General features: G+C 37.9%; 1 protein-coding gene across 2 annotated transcripts in view; it reads left to right on the forward strand.

The window, feature by feature from the left end:
- Nucleotides 1–17,145, forward strand: part of luzp2 (leucine zipper protein 2) — a 165,132-nt gene that overhangs the window by 71,644 nt on the left and 76,343 nt on the right. The window contains exon 2 of one of the 2 annotated variants that reach the window (XM_041980172.1): nt 15,050–15,167. In XM_041980172.1, coding sequence (XP_041836106.1) covers nt 15,050–15,167 — 118 coding nt within the window. Of the gene's footprint in view, nt 1–15,046; nt 15,168–17,145 lie in introns of both variants that reach the window. The other variant, XM_041980166.1, reaches the window with a different exon arrangement.

Here is a 17,145-nt window from a genome sequence, read left to right on the forward strand (position 1 = left end):
AACTTAATGGGTTTAGAATTGTGTACCCTATGTTTGCGGGCACGCTGTGGCTCACAGGGTATGTTAACTCTACTTGGAAACCTTTTAGAAAGCAGATCTTTGTGTTCTGACCGAGCTGCATTTCTCCTTCTGTTGCCAAACATTACAGATATTTTTGAACCTTGGTCACAGGAGGGGCTGGGTGCCCTCCCTTTAGCCGCTCTGGTGGGGGGGTTTATGCGGGACAAAAGCATACTGGGGCATGGGGTTAGTTTGGTCGCAATAGTGACCAGCTGCTTCACCTGGGAAGTGAAGTCCAGGAGGGGTGGGGAGGATGGGGAGAGGGAGGGTGTCTTGGATGGAGTATGATGAGATGAAGGGGGTGGGTCCTCACTAAGAGCTTTAGGGCTTTCTTCGGGAGGGGGCTGAGGTGGTTTTTTCCTAAGGTTTCCTCTAGGCTCTGTCTTATCACGTTGTTTTGGGGTGAATCCCATTTCACCCCTTGGCCCTTCCCCTTAGCCCTTCCCCTCCGTTTTTCACGTTCACGTGTAGGGGTAGGGGTGTCCCAATTCCTTTTAGGACAGAGGGGTAGGGGTAAGGGGTAGGGCTATATACCCCTTCAAACGAAGATTTTTCAGAGGCCCACTTGAAACGGAGGGGTATGAAAAATTTCCTGTTCTATATGAGAAAGCAAGTGTTTCTACGCACATCACGCTTTCTTGAGGTGCAGGACAACACACACTCGCACAAAAAAAAAAAAAAAAGCCACAGAGAAAAAGAGAGTATACCAGCACACACAATTAATTTTAATTGCATGAAAAATTCGTACATTACGTCCCACATATGCCTGTCGATAAGCAATAAGTCAATTACTGTAACGAAAAAATGAGCGCAACAAGTTTGACGCCGCGATAGTTTTTATTAGCCCCCTCCCCCATCTTAGTTCACCATAGACTGTGTATGACAACAGGTTTCACTATGGAGTATCTCGAATGAACCCTCTTGTGGAGTGATCTCTCTCATGTCATATTTGACAGCAGCATGTTGCAGCACGAGACCGTGGTGAACCACTAACCTGTGCGAGCCGGTACGCTGCATTTGTTTTACAGGGCTACTGTCACGCATCGGCCGTGAGATTCATGCATTTGAGTGGCTTCTTACGCTCTCACGCTAAACCTCTGATTTCTGGAATACACATCAAGAGCAATGCCGGCTAATGGAGAGGTTCTAGAGGATTCCCAGTGGGCCGCATTACTTTTGTGCCGGTGTCCCGGCGTATATGTCAAAAAGACGCAGTGTCCCGTTGCAGCAGCGGTTCGCTCACCGCTCATAGATCAGACTGACACGCAGTGATGAGGGAGATATTTCAGCTTCACAGACGGCAACAATGCACAATATAGTTTTTCCTAGTTTTTTTAAATACAGCTGGCAGTTTTGCTGGTTTTTCCTGTTTGAGCCCCATGTTTAATATTTTTTAATAAATTTATTGTTTTTTTTTTATTTAAAGTTTCTTCCAGTTCCTGTGTAAAATGTTCTTTAGTGACTACTGATGACGTATGTGACTGTTGAAGGGGTGTCCCAATTCGTAGGGGTTGACTTTTCAGCCCTACCCCTTCTAGCTCCGTTTTAAGGGGTAAGGGGCAAGGGGTAGGGGTAAGGGGTAGGGCCAAGGCGTGAAATGGGATTGGGCCTTGGTCTCATGTCTGTTGTCCCTGTCATGGAACAGAGTGTCTGCTTAGAAAATAAAACAGGTTGGAGGCGAACAGCTTTACTCCTGACCTGTTCAGGCAGAATCCATTCGTTTTAAAGTGCCTGCGGTCCCAGAAGAAGTTGAAGTTGTCTATGTAATGAACTGGATGTGTGGTACATACAGCCGACAGCCATGCATTTAGACTTAACAGCCTACTGAATCTCTCCACTCCTCCTCTGATGGGAGGAAGAGGGCCACTGCTGAATATCCGGGCATCCAGACAGCGGATCGTATCCAGCAATTCAGTAAAATCCTGCTTCAGCACCTCACCTCACCTTGTTGTTTCACAACATCATTCGACCCCACATGCAGGAAGAGGTTTTCCACAGTTGGGTGTGCCGCCATAATTTGTGTAATTTTGCCTCTCACATCTGATACCATATCCTTGGGAAAGCACAGTACTTTTGTACGTTTTCCACACACATTTCTCACATCTTTCACACCAAAGTCACCAACAATCAGAGTCTGAGGCCCAGCCATTTGCTTTTTTTGTTGCCTTTTACTGTCTGATTTGCTTTTTGGTCTAACCTCGGTGTGTAGGGAGATTTCATTCTGATCATCAGATGTAGATCCAAAATCCTGCAGCAGTGGAGCAAACCTGTTCTGTAGTTGCATGTCCGGTTGTTGTGGAGAGGATTTGTTAGTTTTCCTTCTGATAACTGGCCATGACTGTGTCTTGCTAATGAGTATGGGGTTGAGGATGTGCTTGGTCTGGATGGTAGAGCAGGCCAGCCGGTCGCGTCGCTAGTCTCAGTAGACTGGGCTCTGCCTGTTACTCGTCCTCCCATTTACCTGTGAGCTGATTTACTCTTTGACTTTGTACCAAGAGAATTCCAGGGAGCACTATCAGTGAAAGAGTTATTACTTTTTCTCACAATTCAGTGACAGGGTGTTTCAAAGTGCTGTTAAAAAAAAGTAAAAAGAAAGAACATTGGATACAAACAGAATTAAAACATGATCAAGTTTTAAAAAAAATCAAGCTTAAAAAATAACAGATGCAGATTTGGACTTTTAAATAAAAGTAATCCAAATCTGGCTATTTCTCATTTTAACCGAACAGTTTTGTCATTGTTTGGCTGTATATTTATATTTAAAATATATATATAATGGGATCTGGCAAAAAAAATGGATCTAGAGTCCTGCTCAGAAAATGAATGCAGGATAAAATAATCAATAACCACAAAAATAAAGCACAACTGAAATAGTGTGGACCTTTGTGATGGGCAGTTCAGAACAGAAGTAAATTTGACAAAAACCTTGATAGGAATTTTCATTTAAGAGTTGGTCAGGTGACATCCCAGTAGCAAGTATGTCCCAGAGAGGAAACTTCAAGTGCAGGTAAAGACAGTCAGTCGGCCCTGAGTGGAACAATAGATTCTTGTCTTTTCCAAACTGATAAGCCAGCCACCAGCAGGTTTTCTCATCCAGATTGGTAAGGCTCACCAGCAGGATAGTTAACCAGTAATCAAGTCACATCCGTCATCCAATTCCAAATTCTCCACCTCAACCCCCCCCACCACCTCCTCCTTCCCTTCTGCCTGGCTTAACTTGTCCTCTTGTGTTTTCCCTGAGTGACACTTGGAAATTGGTAAGAGGCCTCAGTGATTGCCCTTGATGTGAATCAAATGCATCTGCCTGTTTGTTGCCAGTTTCTAACTTCTTAGCCATTGGTCAGATGAGAGAAGCAAGGCACAGAGCAACACTTTATTTATATATATATATATATATATATATATATATATATATATATATATATATATATATATATATATATATATATAATTAATTGCCAAAGTACTATGATAAAACAGATATTGCTTATTTAGTAAGGAAAGTGACTATATGTTGTTGCTACACATGATCCAACTTTACTCTTATTCATTAGCTGCCATTTGTATTTAATTTAGCAGTTTTCCTATTGACACCAATGTCTACAGGGACATTAAATGGCAAAAAACTTGAATTAAAGGAATTATGAGAACATGATTTGTTAAAGCTGAATTTGTATTAGCATATTACAAACTTGAATTTGTCTTCAAATAAAATTACTGGATTCATGAATTAAATTATTATTATTATTATTATTATTATTATTATTATTATTAATAATAATAATAATAATAATAATGTAGAGGATAGTAGTGCCTTTTTCCACGGCTGGGATGATCTCCTTTATTAGACTTGACTTCATATTTTAACTCCTATTAGACAAGTATTACAAGTGCTCTTTTTCAAATAATTTTATAAAGAAAAAAAAAGAGAGACAAATGAAAAGCAGTCACTGTCTGGTAGTGTTTTGGTGGCTATTTGTGGCCTAAAAGATTTATCTTTATAGAAAGATATGCCTTTATGAAAACTTCAAGGCTGCTGGCAAGCAGTTCAACACACGCCAATGCAACATTGTGCCTGGTTGATTAAAAACTGTCGGCAGCTAAAAAAAAAGAGAAAAAAAAACGTTTTTCAGCTCACTGAACACAGCTCACCAACACCAGTGATATTAGAGCCCCATCAGAAAGCCTTCAAATCTGCTGCAAGTGTCTACTCTGAAGAAATTAAGAAACATGTTACACAGTCGTTACACAGAGGACATTTTCAATTGGAAATTTTTTGGCATTAGTGAAAATTTTGGAACTTTTTGTGCTATATGCACCAAACTCTAATGTTGATTCAATGCTTTAAAACTTAACTGTTAATAAAAGTTTGTAAACTATATTTTGCTTCCTTCATCCCACTCATTAGTCTGCAGAGTTTTTAGTGTAAGTCATACAACAGGTCATACAATGAAGCATTGGGGCATTTTTAACTGACATTACAACAAAAGTGCACAAAAAGTTACAAAGGAAGTTCATAAGTGCTCTGAGTATAAGTAACCTGCTATTCCAATATACTTTTTAAGTATTAAGTAATGCTTCATCAACTTAGTTACTTTTACAAGTAACGTTACCCAGATGGGCTGGCAGTGTTAAGGGATTTGCATTCAAACAACCACCACTCTTGCTTGCACCCTCCAGAATCCAATAACCATTTATCTGAAGTTACTGACAAATGAAGGAATTTCTTGGGACAACATTTCATCCTTGATCCTAAATTCCCAGCTGCAGTGGAAGCCAGAAACATGCCCTCAGAAGGAGAGTCGGCAAGCATAACCCAAAAGATGTCAACACTTTGCCCAAAGTGACTCACAAGTAAGAAATGCATTGGGAGACAGTGTGAAGTCCTGCATCTTTCCCATCAATACCGCACCTTTTGAAATGTATTAGTTATAGTTGGCAAGTTAGAGATGGAACCACCAACCTTTTTAGTTAAATTATTATTGCCTAACCTTTGCCACGCTTGTTCTAGTCAAACAAGTCTAATCTTGTTTGACTAGAACAAATTCATCAGTCAAATTCATCCATCCATCCATTATCTATACCACTTTGATCATTAAAGGTTGCGTGGAAGCTGGAGCCTAACCCAGCATTTCAAACCAAATTCATATTGATTAAATTTCTGTGTGTGGGTGTGATCACACAAAGATGCTCTTCAAGGAGATGCTTTTTCTCACCTTTTGGCTGAAATTCTCTTGTAATTTCTGCTAGCTGACCTGCTGGGAGCAGAAATCCAATTTTAACAAAAACACAGTGTTTGATGATTAAAGATTTAGGCTTTCAAATCCCTCACTCAAATTTAACAAAGATCTCCTCAACATCGTCTTAACTGGCTTCGATAGTCCATTGATTTGAAAAATAAATAATATTTAGAAAAAAATATGCTGGAGTTTTTACACAGTTTAACTCTGGTAAAATAAAACACATGGATGAATTGTTTGGATTTTTGTATTGGAAAATTATGCTAGTTGATGTTAGTTTCCCTGTTAGGTTGTCCACACACCTACAGTCCTACCTTCTGTTTCTTCTCTTACAAAAAATATAAAAAAGCATCTAAGCCACAAACTTTTCTGGGCTTGTTTTACATCAGTTTTGACAGAGATGCAGTACTTGCTTTTATATTAGGCCTTTGGGAATAACAGTAAAGATCCATTTCTTTGTTTTGTGGTGTTGAAACATCAAAATTCTCTTCTAGAATGAGGTGTTCAGCCTTTTGCATCTGTTGTCTTAAAATCCTCAAATAATGTGAAAAATGCTGTAAAATGTCACACATTGTATCTTTGCATTATCCATGTTATACCTATAATGCATATTTTCTACATGTTGGTTAAGCTACCTTTGTCAATTAGCAGTTACACCCATTTATGCTGTGACAAATTAACTAAGGATTGTTGTAGTTTTAATACCCTGAGTATGTTGGTTGCTTTGCAAAGCACCTTGTTTCACGCAGTATCCAATGCTGGAAAGAAAGCTGGATTAAATGTTGTCAAAATGTCTTTGAGGGAAAATGTGAAGTCCGCCCACACACACACTTTTTCATTTGCAATGGAAGTAAGCATTGATGTCTGGTAAAGTACCCTTTCAGAGTAAACAAAAAATCCAAGCTCAGTCCAGCTTTATTATAGTCCAACAATTATTAAAGCCGGAGTCTCAGTGTAGCGCAGCTTTTAAAAAAGGGAATGGATGGAATTGCATTAGATACACTCAAATCCCAGATTTAATTGGTGCTGGCAGCCGTAAGAGGTTCCTGGGATGCTTTTAAAGCCGTAATTTGTGTGGTATTGGTCCCTAGATGGGAGACTCTTCTATAGGAAGTCAGAATGAGTAACATCAACATCATGTATCAAGCTGAAGAAAGACTCTAAAACAGAAAATCTGTGTTTTTCTAATCCTAATTGCAATGCTTTGTCTAAAGTATTAGTGGCATGTATAAAAACAAACATAGTATGAATGTGTAATTAACCAAAAAAAGGCTCACCTACAGGTTTACCAGGAGTGATGAGGAGAGTTTCATGTCATTGTGTCAAATGATTTGGGTTTTTCAAGATAGAGTGGACTACATCAGTGATGGACCCTGGTCCCCGAGGGCACTGTCCTAGAGTTTTTAAATGTTTTCCTGCTCCAGCACACCTTATTCAATTTAAATGGATCCAACAACTTGTTGTCAGGTGCTCCACAATGAATCAGTGTTGTTTTTTTTTTGTTTTTTTTTTGTTGTTTTTTTTTTCATTCAAAAATGTGCTCTAACTTTTTGTGAAATACTTGTCTGAAACCAGTATTTTAAGGTACATGTAGAGTAGTGTATCTGAAGTCGAGGGAAAGGAAGTGGCATCTACTTATACATGAAAAAGCCTGCAAGTGATAATTGAATTATTCATCTAATATGCTAATTGTTTCTATTTCAATACCATAAATCTCTTTGGTGCAAATTACGTAACTTAAAATTGAGTAAAATAGAAGGACTCACACTTCCGGTATGAAAATATTAGAAGGATTTTGTACCAGTTCATGACTGCTTCAGTACTTTCTTTTTTTAGTGTATAGCGTATCAACTTTTTAGATTTTACATTCAGTGGGCAGTTTACATGACAAACCAGTTCACAATCTTCTATCTTTACATCCATAAAAAGCTTAAAAATTAATTTCTAAAAAAAAAAAGAAAAATTAGGTTTGCCTTTTTTCAAACAGTTGAAAGTTAGATTATCAACATTTATTGCCCATGTTTAAAATTGGTTTGAACCACTTCAAATTTTATCTCTCTAAATGATAAAATACTTAAATGCAAATTGCTCTGCAGTTAATTATTTTTAACAGATGCATCCAGGCTGTATTATTAACTGGTTGTATGATTAGACGGGTTTTGCAATAGAACTCGCTTTGCTGCTTAGCTGTACATACACTTTATTCACCAATCACCTTTTCAGACCCCTAATGTCTTATTAAAGTTATATATTAGTTTCCTTGTCTTTTTTTCAAGTCTACAAAGTCTACAAAAAGTACAAAAAATAATCAAGTTTTGAAAAAGTAATCTGCAATTCAAAATGTCTCATTTACTGTCAATGTGAACATTATTTGGCATCACTGGCAGCCTTAAGTCTCACTACAAGTTTAGCTTACCCATCCTTAAACTATGTCTTCCTGGTGTAAGTGATCCATCCAAGGTTCAGTGCACAGTCATTGTCAGGTCTCCCAAGAGCTGCTGTAGTGGGTACCACTTGATAAAAACCTTGCTATCTGTATGCTTGAAATCCTTGTTCATCACTGGAAACATGCTCTAGAGGCTCTGGAGGACTTACTGTGTGCTCGGCTGTCTCCTGGATGGAAAATTCAGATCACTGTCACTGTAATGCGAAGAGTGAAATATTACTATAATTAGACATGTTACATTTGTCAGATCAGATCAAAGTGACAGTGATCGGATACTTTCACTGACAGAGCAGAACACATGCTGTCTTCTTTTAGAGTGGGGTGCATTTGTAACAGTGAAAAGGGATGCTGCACATCTTAGGAAAACAGTTTTCATCCAGTCGAAGATCCTAAGTGCTCTGGAAAATACTCTCATTCCAGAATGTCCTTTTATTCAAAATCCATGATTCTGTCCATCCTTTATAGTTTTTCTGTCAAAGCTGTGGGAAAACATCCACATAAAATTCTATTCTCTCAGCATGAGTCACTCAGGTGACTTTTGGCAAATGCCCAGCCAGCTCTCAGGAATGATTATTCTAACTACCTAATGGTTGTGTGTCTGTAAAGTTGTTCCATCTCCTAAAAATACAATCTGGATCTCATTCACATATCATATCATCAGCTTTTTGGTTACCAGTTTAACCCTTGATCCTGCATTATTCAGTTTGGCTGAGCAGCAAGGGCTAGGAAGTCTGGTTGCTCCGAACTTCTTCCATTTTTGAATTTGCACTCTGCCTATGGGGGCTTTAAACATTGATTAAATGTCCCTCATTTTACCCTCATTCAGATCTGTGCCTTGACATTTCATCACTGGATAATTCCCTTAACCTCACAGCTTGAAATCACTTGGCAGAACTCATATGGACAACTGTGTACGTTTGTCATCATATTATATGAATTCATGTAGAAATCTTGAAAAGAAATGGAAAAAAAAATTATATTTTAATAAAAAATGATATTTTGATAAAAGCTGAATGCAACAGAGTTCACTTGTTACTGTCAAGGAATATGAATACATGTGTGTAAAAGAAACATTGTTGTATTTAATTCTAATTAGAAAAGAAACTCAATGTGGAGAATTATGTGTAGATTAAGTTAGAAATAATAATAATAATAATATTAATAATAATAATAATAATAATAATAATAATAATCTCAGATTAAGGTAAATTCATTTACACTGACAGGAATGTAAGTTGCTTGTTTCATTTCAACAACAACAGACCTAATTACATTAAAATACTTGAAACAAAGAGTTGGCTGTGGATTCATTGAACTCACATGAAGCAACAAATAACATTGTTGTTGTTTAAAAAAAATCTTTATGAGTAACAATCAAATCACATGTTCATTATCACCAAACAGTTCCCAAATGCCAAATAATAAGTCATTTAAAATAAGATTAAAAAATGAAAAAGCTGGACGATGATTTTAAAAATTGACAGTAAAAAGTAAATTGTCTCTTTCAGATGGGATACACTCAGATGATATTGTATGAATTTGCATTAATTTAGTAAATTTTTATGCAATTTCAAATGCACAAACACGCCTCACGTCCTCATGTCCTGTTGAGGCATTTGGGGTCTCCACATTGCAATGACCTTTATTGACAAAACAAAATTGCCTCCCCCATCACCAATTGTTTCATCATATCCCCTCACCGAACAATTAAGGAAGATTCAGTGTCAGGCCTCCCATGACATGCATGCAATTAATATTCCCTGCTGTCTGCCTTGTTTATACAACAGTTGGTAAACATGACTGACTCTTTTTTGCAGATGCAGGATGGTGGTCATGCTCTGCTAGAGGAATATATTAATTCACTGACAAGCCTTGGGCAATCCCACTTATTAAAACTATTTATTTGCCCTCCTTCAAATGGCATACAGTAATTAATCCAGCTAGAAATTGGAAGTACCACATAAACTGCTGTCTGCCCATAATCTGCATGACGGCATATAAACTCCTTTTATGCTCAGTGGCTGTTTGTTTCTGAGGTCAATGCCTTGTAAAATATTATGTATTTACCTTTGATCTTACAATCATGAGTATGGCTTATTTTATTAACATAAATACCACTGGCACCACACTCCCCTGTTTAGGATGTAATTTATTAGGCGAAGCCTTGAAAGCAACCGTGACTGATGAATGCTGACTCAAGCTTTCATATCCACTCACAACACATGTAATAAGTGCATCAAATGTGACTATTTTGACAAATTCATCAGTGATATGTCAGAATTAAAATTTAGTATCTAACCACAGTTTGGTCATGTTTATGACTAAAAGGATGAAACACTAGGCTAGCAGACTCCTGTCATTACTGATGGGCTATTCTATTATTGGTCAGATGACATGGCATACCAGATTTTCTTGATTTGAATTGGTAATTTATATGAACAAAATAGGTCATATAGGTCATAAGAAAATATCCAGTATGCCTACAGATGCTGGAATACATCTTTTTGTTTATTATGAATTATGTTCTGAGTTGACATTTGAAATGCGTGATTGATGGAGCTCAGATGCAGCTGTGGGTGGATATTAAAACTGGTAGTGGAGAGGCCTCCAAAGACACTGAGCCCAGAGGGATCCTTAAATTTGTCCTTGTCTGAACCACTGTCTGACTCCTGCAAATTTTCCAAAAATAGCAGCATTGATGTTGAGGAAGGGGAGACGCTGAGTCACTCAACCTGCTGACACACACTGAGCTCCTCGTGTTTATGGAACTAATTGCCAAGCAGATGATGCTGAATTATATCCTCAATGTCACTGTATTTTCTATTAGATTTCACTCTCCTCTACAAATACAGACTTTTTTTTATTTTCCTCCCATGCAGGGAAATGATTCCCCATATCCACTGTCTCACAAACATCATTTATAAAATTTATACCAGAAGAGGGGTAAAGGTTAAAAAAGATTAACAAAGATGTAGGTATAGCAATGCAACCAGTCACAACAGAGTACAGCTGGCACTCTGCCCTTGACTGTTCAAACAGATGCCTGTGGAGAGAAATTAATTGCAATTTCAACCAGAGTGAACACAATAGAATTAACATCATCCACTCACTACAGTATGTTGTAGTTTGATAAAAGCCTAAACTGTACCTTTAACACCCTGCTACTTTGAGCTAATATTTCCTTTTTGTAGACTGAACTTTTCTTATGAGCAATATACACTGATAATGGCAAACATTTTTATACAGTATATGAAACTCTCCTCCCAAAATAACTAAAATGGCTGCTGGATCCATCAAATGGATCTAACAGCCTATGAAGTTCTGCACAATGACTCATTATATTGAGTCATTGTGCACTTCAGGTGTATTGGGGCAGGAAAACTTTGAAAGCCTGTGGGTTTGTGATTCTGAAAGACTAGAGCTGGGCACTACTGATTTAGGTGTTGCATGTAGATCTGGTTAAAGCTTCTGAATTTTACCTCTTGTTGCCTTCCACTGCCTCAAAAGAGCAGTAATCAACATACGGAACAGCTTAAAAATGTAGACCATGGTTTTGGTTCGCGTTGTTGGTTGCTGCTCTGTTAGAAGACGAAGCTCGTTAGCCTTTCTGGAGAAAGTAAAGATTTTAAAACCAAGAGCTTAAAATGTAGATTGCTACCACAGAACATTGTTTCAGACAATAGATGACCAATTCTGGTCCTCTTGGCTATCACTGTTGTTGTTTATTGGCCTGAATATTGCATACTGCACTTGGGTTCACTTTCCTCCAGTCAACATTTGACCAACTTGTTGCACTACTGTTTTAGTGTAGATACCCTCAAATGGTTGTGAAAAGTTACAAAAAGTAGCATAGTATTATTATATTTCATTCCCAATCATAATACCATATAATGTGTGTCTGAGACGTTTTAAGTTAAATGTTGGCACTCTGTTGTGACTTATAAGCAAATCAGATTTTCCAGATAATCTTGACATACATTTTTTAAATGTCAAATATAGTTTAAAATAATACCCTAAAATAAATTATACTATATATAATATATTAATAAAATAATACTTGACAATGGTGTTTGCTTTAATGTTGTGTAAGAAATGTATTTCCCACGTGTTTCCTGTTAGAGGACTACCCTGGTTTATCGTAAGACTGACCAACCTATTTGGTCATTGAAGAGAAGACTTTTTGTATGATGCTGGTCCTCCATACACCAATAAAAACAGACTCTAACCACTGAGGCATGAACTCCACAAGGTATCAGACAACAAAACATTAACAGCAAATATTTTAATTAAATTCATCAACCCCTACATCATTAATCCTTAGTGTCATCATTGCTGAAAGGAAGCATCCTACAACTTATGCCCCAGTTCAACCATTTTGGCCTATAACATTATTAAAGTCATTCAGGTCTTTTCATTTGATCATTACTCCAACACATAACCGAAAAGACGATGACTCCCTTGAGTAACAATTTTATAGCTTGATTTTTATATAAACTACATTTGTTTTATATGTAAGTGGTAATTGCTGTGGTCACTGTTGTTGTGATAACAGCGGTAACTGTTTAAGCTTGTTGAGGGTCCCCAGTTAATGTGGTCAGACTGCTGGTTGGTTGAAACAGAACTGGGTAAGAACATAATGTAATGCACCTGTAAAGATAAGGATGTACACTCTTAATACTAGTTTAGTTTAGTCTGTTGCAAAGCTTGTGTATGCCTTTTTTAAATGGGCTCTTCTTTACAGTGCAAAATACTACTGACAAGTGGTAAAGTGCATAGTAATGTATGAAATGTTGTCCATAATACTATCAATCAAGATTATTTACACAACAAAACATAATCTTGTTCAGCTCTTTCTGTGAAAGTAGTTACCACAGCCTTGACTTCCTTTATCAATCCATGGTTTGGATTCTGGCAGTCATCTTTAGCCTCAGCAGTTCTATTTCACACTGCAGTGTCAGCCTCATATAAACCTGCTCTGACTCCAAGGGTAAAGAAATATTAGTCCTCAATGATCTGATCCTATAAATGACATCCCACCCCCCCCCTCAGTGTCAGTAGTTTGATGAGTTTCATCAAGTCAGGGACTCATTTCAATCTGCGGATGTCCAAAAAGAAAGATTTCATTATCCCATCTTCAGTGCTTGATGGCCGTGCCTGGTGGTGCCATTTTCATCATAAGGCTTTTTTGTCAGGCGCTGTGGTCGTCATCATTGTCATTAATGTCACTGGCTTTAAAGAAAAAAAAAAAAAAAAGAAAAGAAAAAAGAATCTTTGTTTGGTAGGTGCCTGTTACAATACCAAACTTAGTGGGGGTCATGGTACAATCACACGGCTGTTACCATTTATTTGCTGTAATGAGAAATGTATTGTGGATTGAATTGGTAGAAGAAAGGCAGACTTTATACAAGAATCTTGTGATATACATGTTTCTGTGTCAGTGGGACTCAAATTATGAGCCTCATTCATTTCACAGATACCCAAGGGCCTTTTCCATTGGGTAATGAATAATACTGCAGACTGGGAGGATTCTCTCACCCTATCTTCCGCCTTTGCTTGAACCTGTAATAAATTTTAAGCCAGCGCCATATGGTAGCAAGTCAAGTGTGGGATTCAGTATGCCATGTTATTTATTTATTTCCCAGGTGCTGCTTTTCTATTAGAGATTTATGTGTTATTGTGTATGATCTGCTGCTGGGATCTATGACAACGGGTGTGCAGGGTTTTTGGGAGATGGCCCAGGTTGAAACAAAGCCATGGAGCCAGAATAATATAACAGCACTGTTTCATCCACCAGCATTCCAGTTTTCTGCTTCTGTCTCTTAGCATGAGAGGAATCATCAAGCTGATGGGTGTTGCAGCTTAATGTAGATATTGGCAATAAATTATTCTGCTTCTAACTATATAGCAAATATTTTGAAAGTCGGTTTGTAAGGAAATTTCTATGAATTGTTTATTTTGTTTAAAAAAAAAAAATAACATCTCATTCTCAATCAGTTGGTGGGGTTGTGGTGGTTTCTGTACCTCAGTGAAAGGTTTAAGCTTTTTATTTTAATCACCCTTATCTGAAATTGCATGAAATGTTAATTTCCTCGAAAAAAGGTAGTAGGTTATTTTCCTTTACAAAATACATTTTTGCTTGCTGACATAATGGATTATTATGTATGTACTGCTTGTTCAGAATTATTTTCTTTTTTCTCTCTCATAAAAACAGTCTAGTTACAAAGAAGTTTCCAAAATGAAACTGTTGATCACAGATAAGCAGAACCAGTATGTCCCAATGAAAATCAAATAGTTTTTTGTCCTCTTTCTTCTACTGTTCTAATTGTAATGGGTAATATTAGAATAAAAAAAAAACACCATTAGAGGAAGCTGTTTTTAAAAGTAGCTTGAGGGGAAATTTGTCATAGCATTTGTATTGGCTTTACACTTATTCAGATTAACTTGATTTCAGTAGTTAAGCAATGTAAAACAATAAATCTACTTTCTAAGTGTTAAAGTATTAATTATTAATGGATATTATTGTTGATCCTTAAATCTGTTTCTGCAGCTCTGCACAAAATCAATCCAAACATGTGAGTTTAGTTCTTCCTGAAACTTTGTGCTGCTCTCAAACATCAGCAATGGCCCTGATGGATCTGCTGCTGTTGCTAGAATGGCAGTGGTGACATATTTCAGTTTAATTCTTCACAAATTCAGAGAGGTTTTTTATTTCTCATTGTTATTTTGAAGTTTAATTAGAAAACCTCTGGAAATTCTGACACCAAGGAAAGAAGCATTTTAGCTAAATGGCTAGCAGGCTAGACTGTTTATGCTATTTGAGCATTAATGAGGTTCTCTTTCCTTGTCTTAAATATTAAGTTATCTTGCATCATAAATTTGTGATTTTAGGCCTTTCCTAACCAGGCTTTGATAATTTTAACTTGGTCTATTTATGTTTTCTTTATCTTTGTTCATTCTTAGAATAATAAAAAAGAAGTAGATATAATTAAATATATATATAATATATATATATATATATATATATATATATATATATATATATATATATATATATATATATATATATATGCCTTGCAATCAATCTCTCATCCATGCAGGGACCGATTTGAGTAGATATTAAGTTTTCTTTTCTTTTTTTTTTTTTTTTTTTTTTTCTCCTGTTGCTATACCCTTTAGCTTTTACAATGCTTCTGCTAATCCAGTATAGAGCACATCTCTCCTAGGGGCGCCAATAAAGAGTGAATTTTCTCAGCAAGTGGCTGTTATTTAATAGTGAAATCTTACTCTCTCCTTCTCTCAGCAGACAAAGCTACGATGGGCTGGAAAAGAGGCTAAAGGAAGTCTTCAGTGAACGAAGCAGCATCCTGCATCAGCTCTCCAAGACATCAAAAGAACTGGACAGCATAAAAGGCAACCTTCAGGTTGGAATTTTCCTGCTTTTATTCATAAGATAGCAGTGTTAGAAGTCTCTTTTGGTTGAGACTTATGAGCCTTAGGTAATTTTTCCAGGCTGTTTTCAGCCTTCTGTAGCATTTTACTTGTTTTTCAGTCAGTATGGGGTAAACCAACTTGATTTTATGAAATATTGATGTGGAAATGTTTTCAATTTGCCAAGCCAACCCAGTTTTACTTATGTAATGTGTCACTAGAAAGCCAGCTGCTGAATAATGGAAATAGAATGTGTAATTAAACTAATTTTAGCATTCATTCTCATTCTATTTCTCAAAAATTTTGGCTGTAAGGTATCCATAACACTTAACCTAAAGGATATTCATATTGTATTAGAAGTTGGTAATATTATAACAAAAACCTTAGCAGTAATTGTTTTCTATGGAATTGTTTCAACAAAAATAAAAATAAAAACAAGTCCGAGAGGATCCCGACCAGCAGGTGATTGAGATTTTGTTATTTCAAAATAATATTTTTTTCCTTTTTCAAAGTTAAAAACACACAGGCTATACTGTGCACTTGTGGCTCATAATGATGTTGATTCCAGTTTTACATAATAACAGAATAGTGCAGTCATTTTGGGTCCAGTTAGTTTCAGTTTTTCACTCTCAGTTTAAGAATGTTGTCATGCAGTAGTTAAGATCTATCAATTGGCACTACAGAAATGTAATTACAGAATTCAGACTATGTACAAGGATAACTGCAAATGATCCAGTTTTGTGTTATAATATCGTTAAATAAAATATCTGAAGTTATTTATCAACAATACCTGGGGAGCGTGTCATGCGGTGCATGTCGGGCTTAGGTGGCCTGGCTCCCGGCACATTGCGGTCACTGCCCTTCAGTTTTAATTGCAAACAACACACACTACATAAACAGTCAGGAGCGGGGTGGGAGAGGGTATTGGAGACCTCTCACACACCTGTTCCACCTGGGTGTGGCCGGGGGCGAGCAGGGGGAGGTGGTTGCCCCAGGGGCCGGGACCCGGGGTGGCTGCGCTAGTGGGCTTCTGGCTCTGTTGGTGCTGGGTCGGGGGGGTGCTTGGGGCTCGCTGCCCTCTGGTCTGCCTGGGGTGTCCGCCACAGGGCATGGTGGGTGGTGTATGACATGATCACACAGTCATGTATGACATGACTGTGTGATAGTGAGTGCTTGTTGGTACGGTACAGTCGAGGGTGTGAGCCTCTGGGCTCCTGGGGCCCTGGGCCCTTCGCTTGGGCTGCCCTGGGTGGCCGGTCCCTGGCGGGGCCGGAGGCTGCCGATTTTGGCCCACTGGGACCTGTGCCCCAAGACCGTGGGGGGCTCTTGCTGGGGCTCTCCTCTGCCACCCTTCAGGTGGGGCCGGAGTAGTCTTCATGGTGGGGTAGCTTGGGTTAGTACTCCGGGGCTGCTGCTGGGGGCCCGGGTCTCTGGGCTGCCCTGGTCTGCCTCTGACCTCCGTAGAGGCGTGGTCGCATTTGCACGATCTCACTCACCACTCTTCATCACTGATTACTCCTTATTCCTCATGCTCTGCATGCTGACACAGTCCAGTGGGTTTATATACTATTATATATAAGAGTGAGTTAGTATCTGGTCGCTTTTATGCTACTTTCATGATATGTCTTTTTGATTTGGTTATTATTTAAAAACTCTTAAAGACTAGCAGCTCTATTTTTGTTTTTTTGTCTTTTTTTTTGTAAAAGTTGTAGGAAATTTTCTGGTGTGTTCATGTACAGGTGTAACAGTTTGTTGTCTGGTGATGGTGTGGATTGAAGGGTCGTTGCCTTCTGTCTGTGATTTTTTTGTCTCCTTTCTTCTTTCCCTTTTGCATCTTTTTGCTATTTTCCATTTTTTTCTGTCCCCTCCGGTCAGGTCCAGCACAATTACATAGGTTCTGTGATTCAAAGTAAATAAATAAATAAATGAATCAGATGATCAAGAGGAGCCTTACCCATAGGCCTCCCCTTG

The sequence above is a fragment of the Melanotaenia boesemani genome, chromosome 1 (genome assembly GCF_017639745.1).
Source record: "Melanotaenia boesemani isolate fMelBoe1 chromosome 1, fMelBoe1.pri, whole genome shotgun sequence".
Classification (NCBI taxonomy): domain Eukaryota; kingdom Metazoa; phylum Chordata; class Actinopteri; order Atheriniformes; family Melanotaeniidae; genus Melanotaenia; species Melanotaenia boesemani.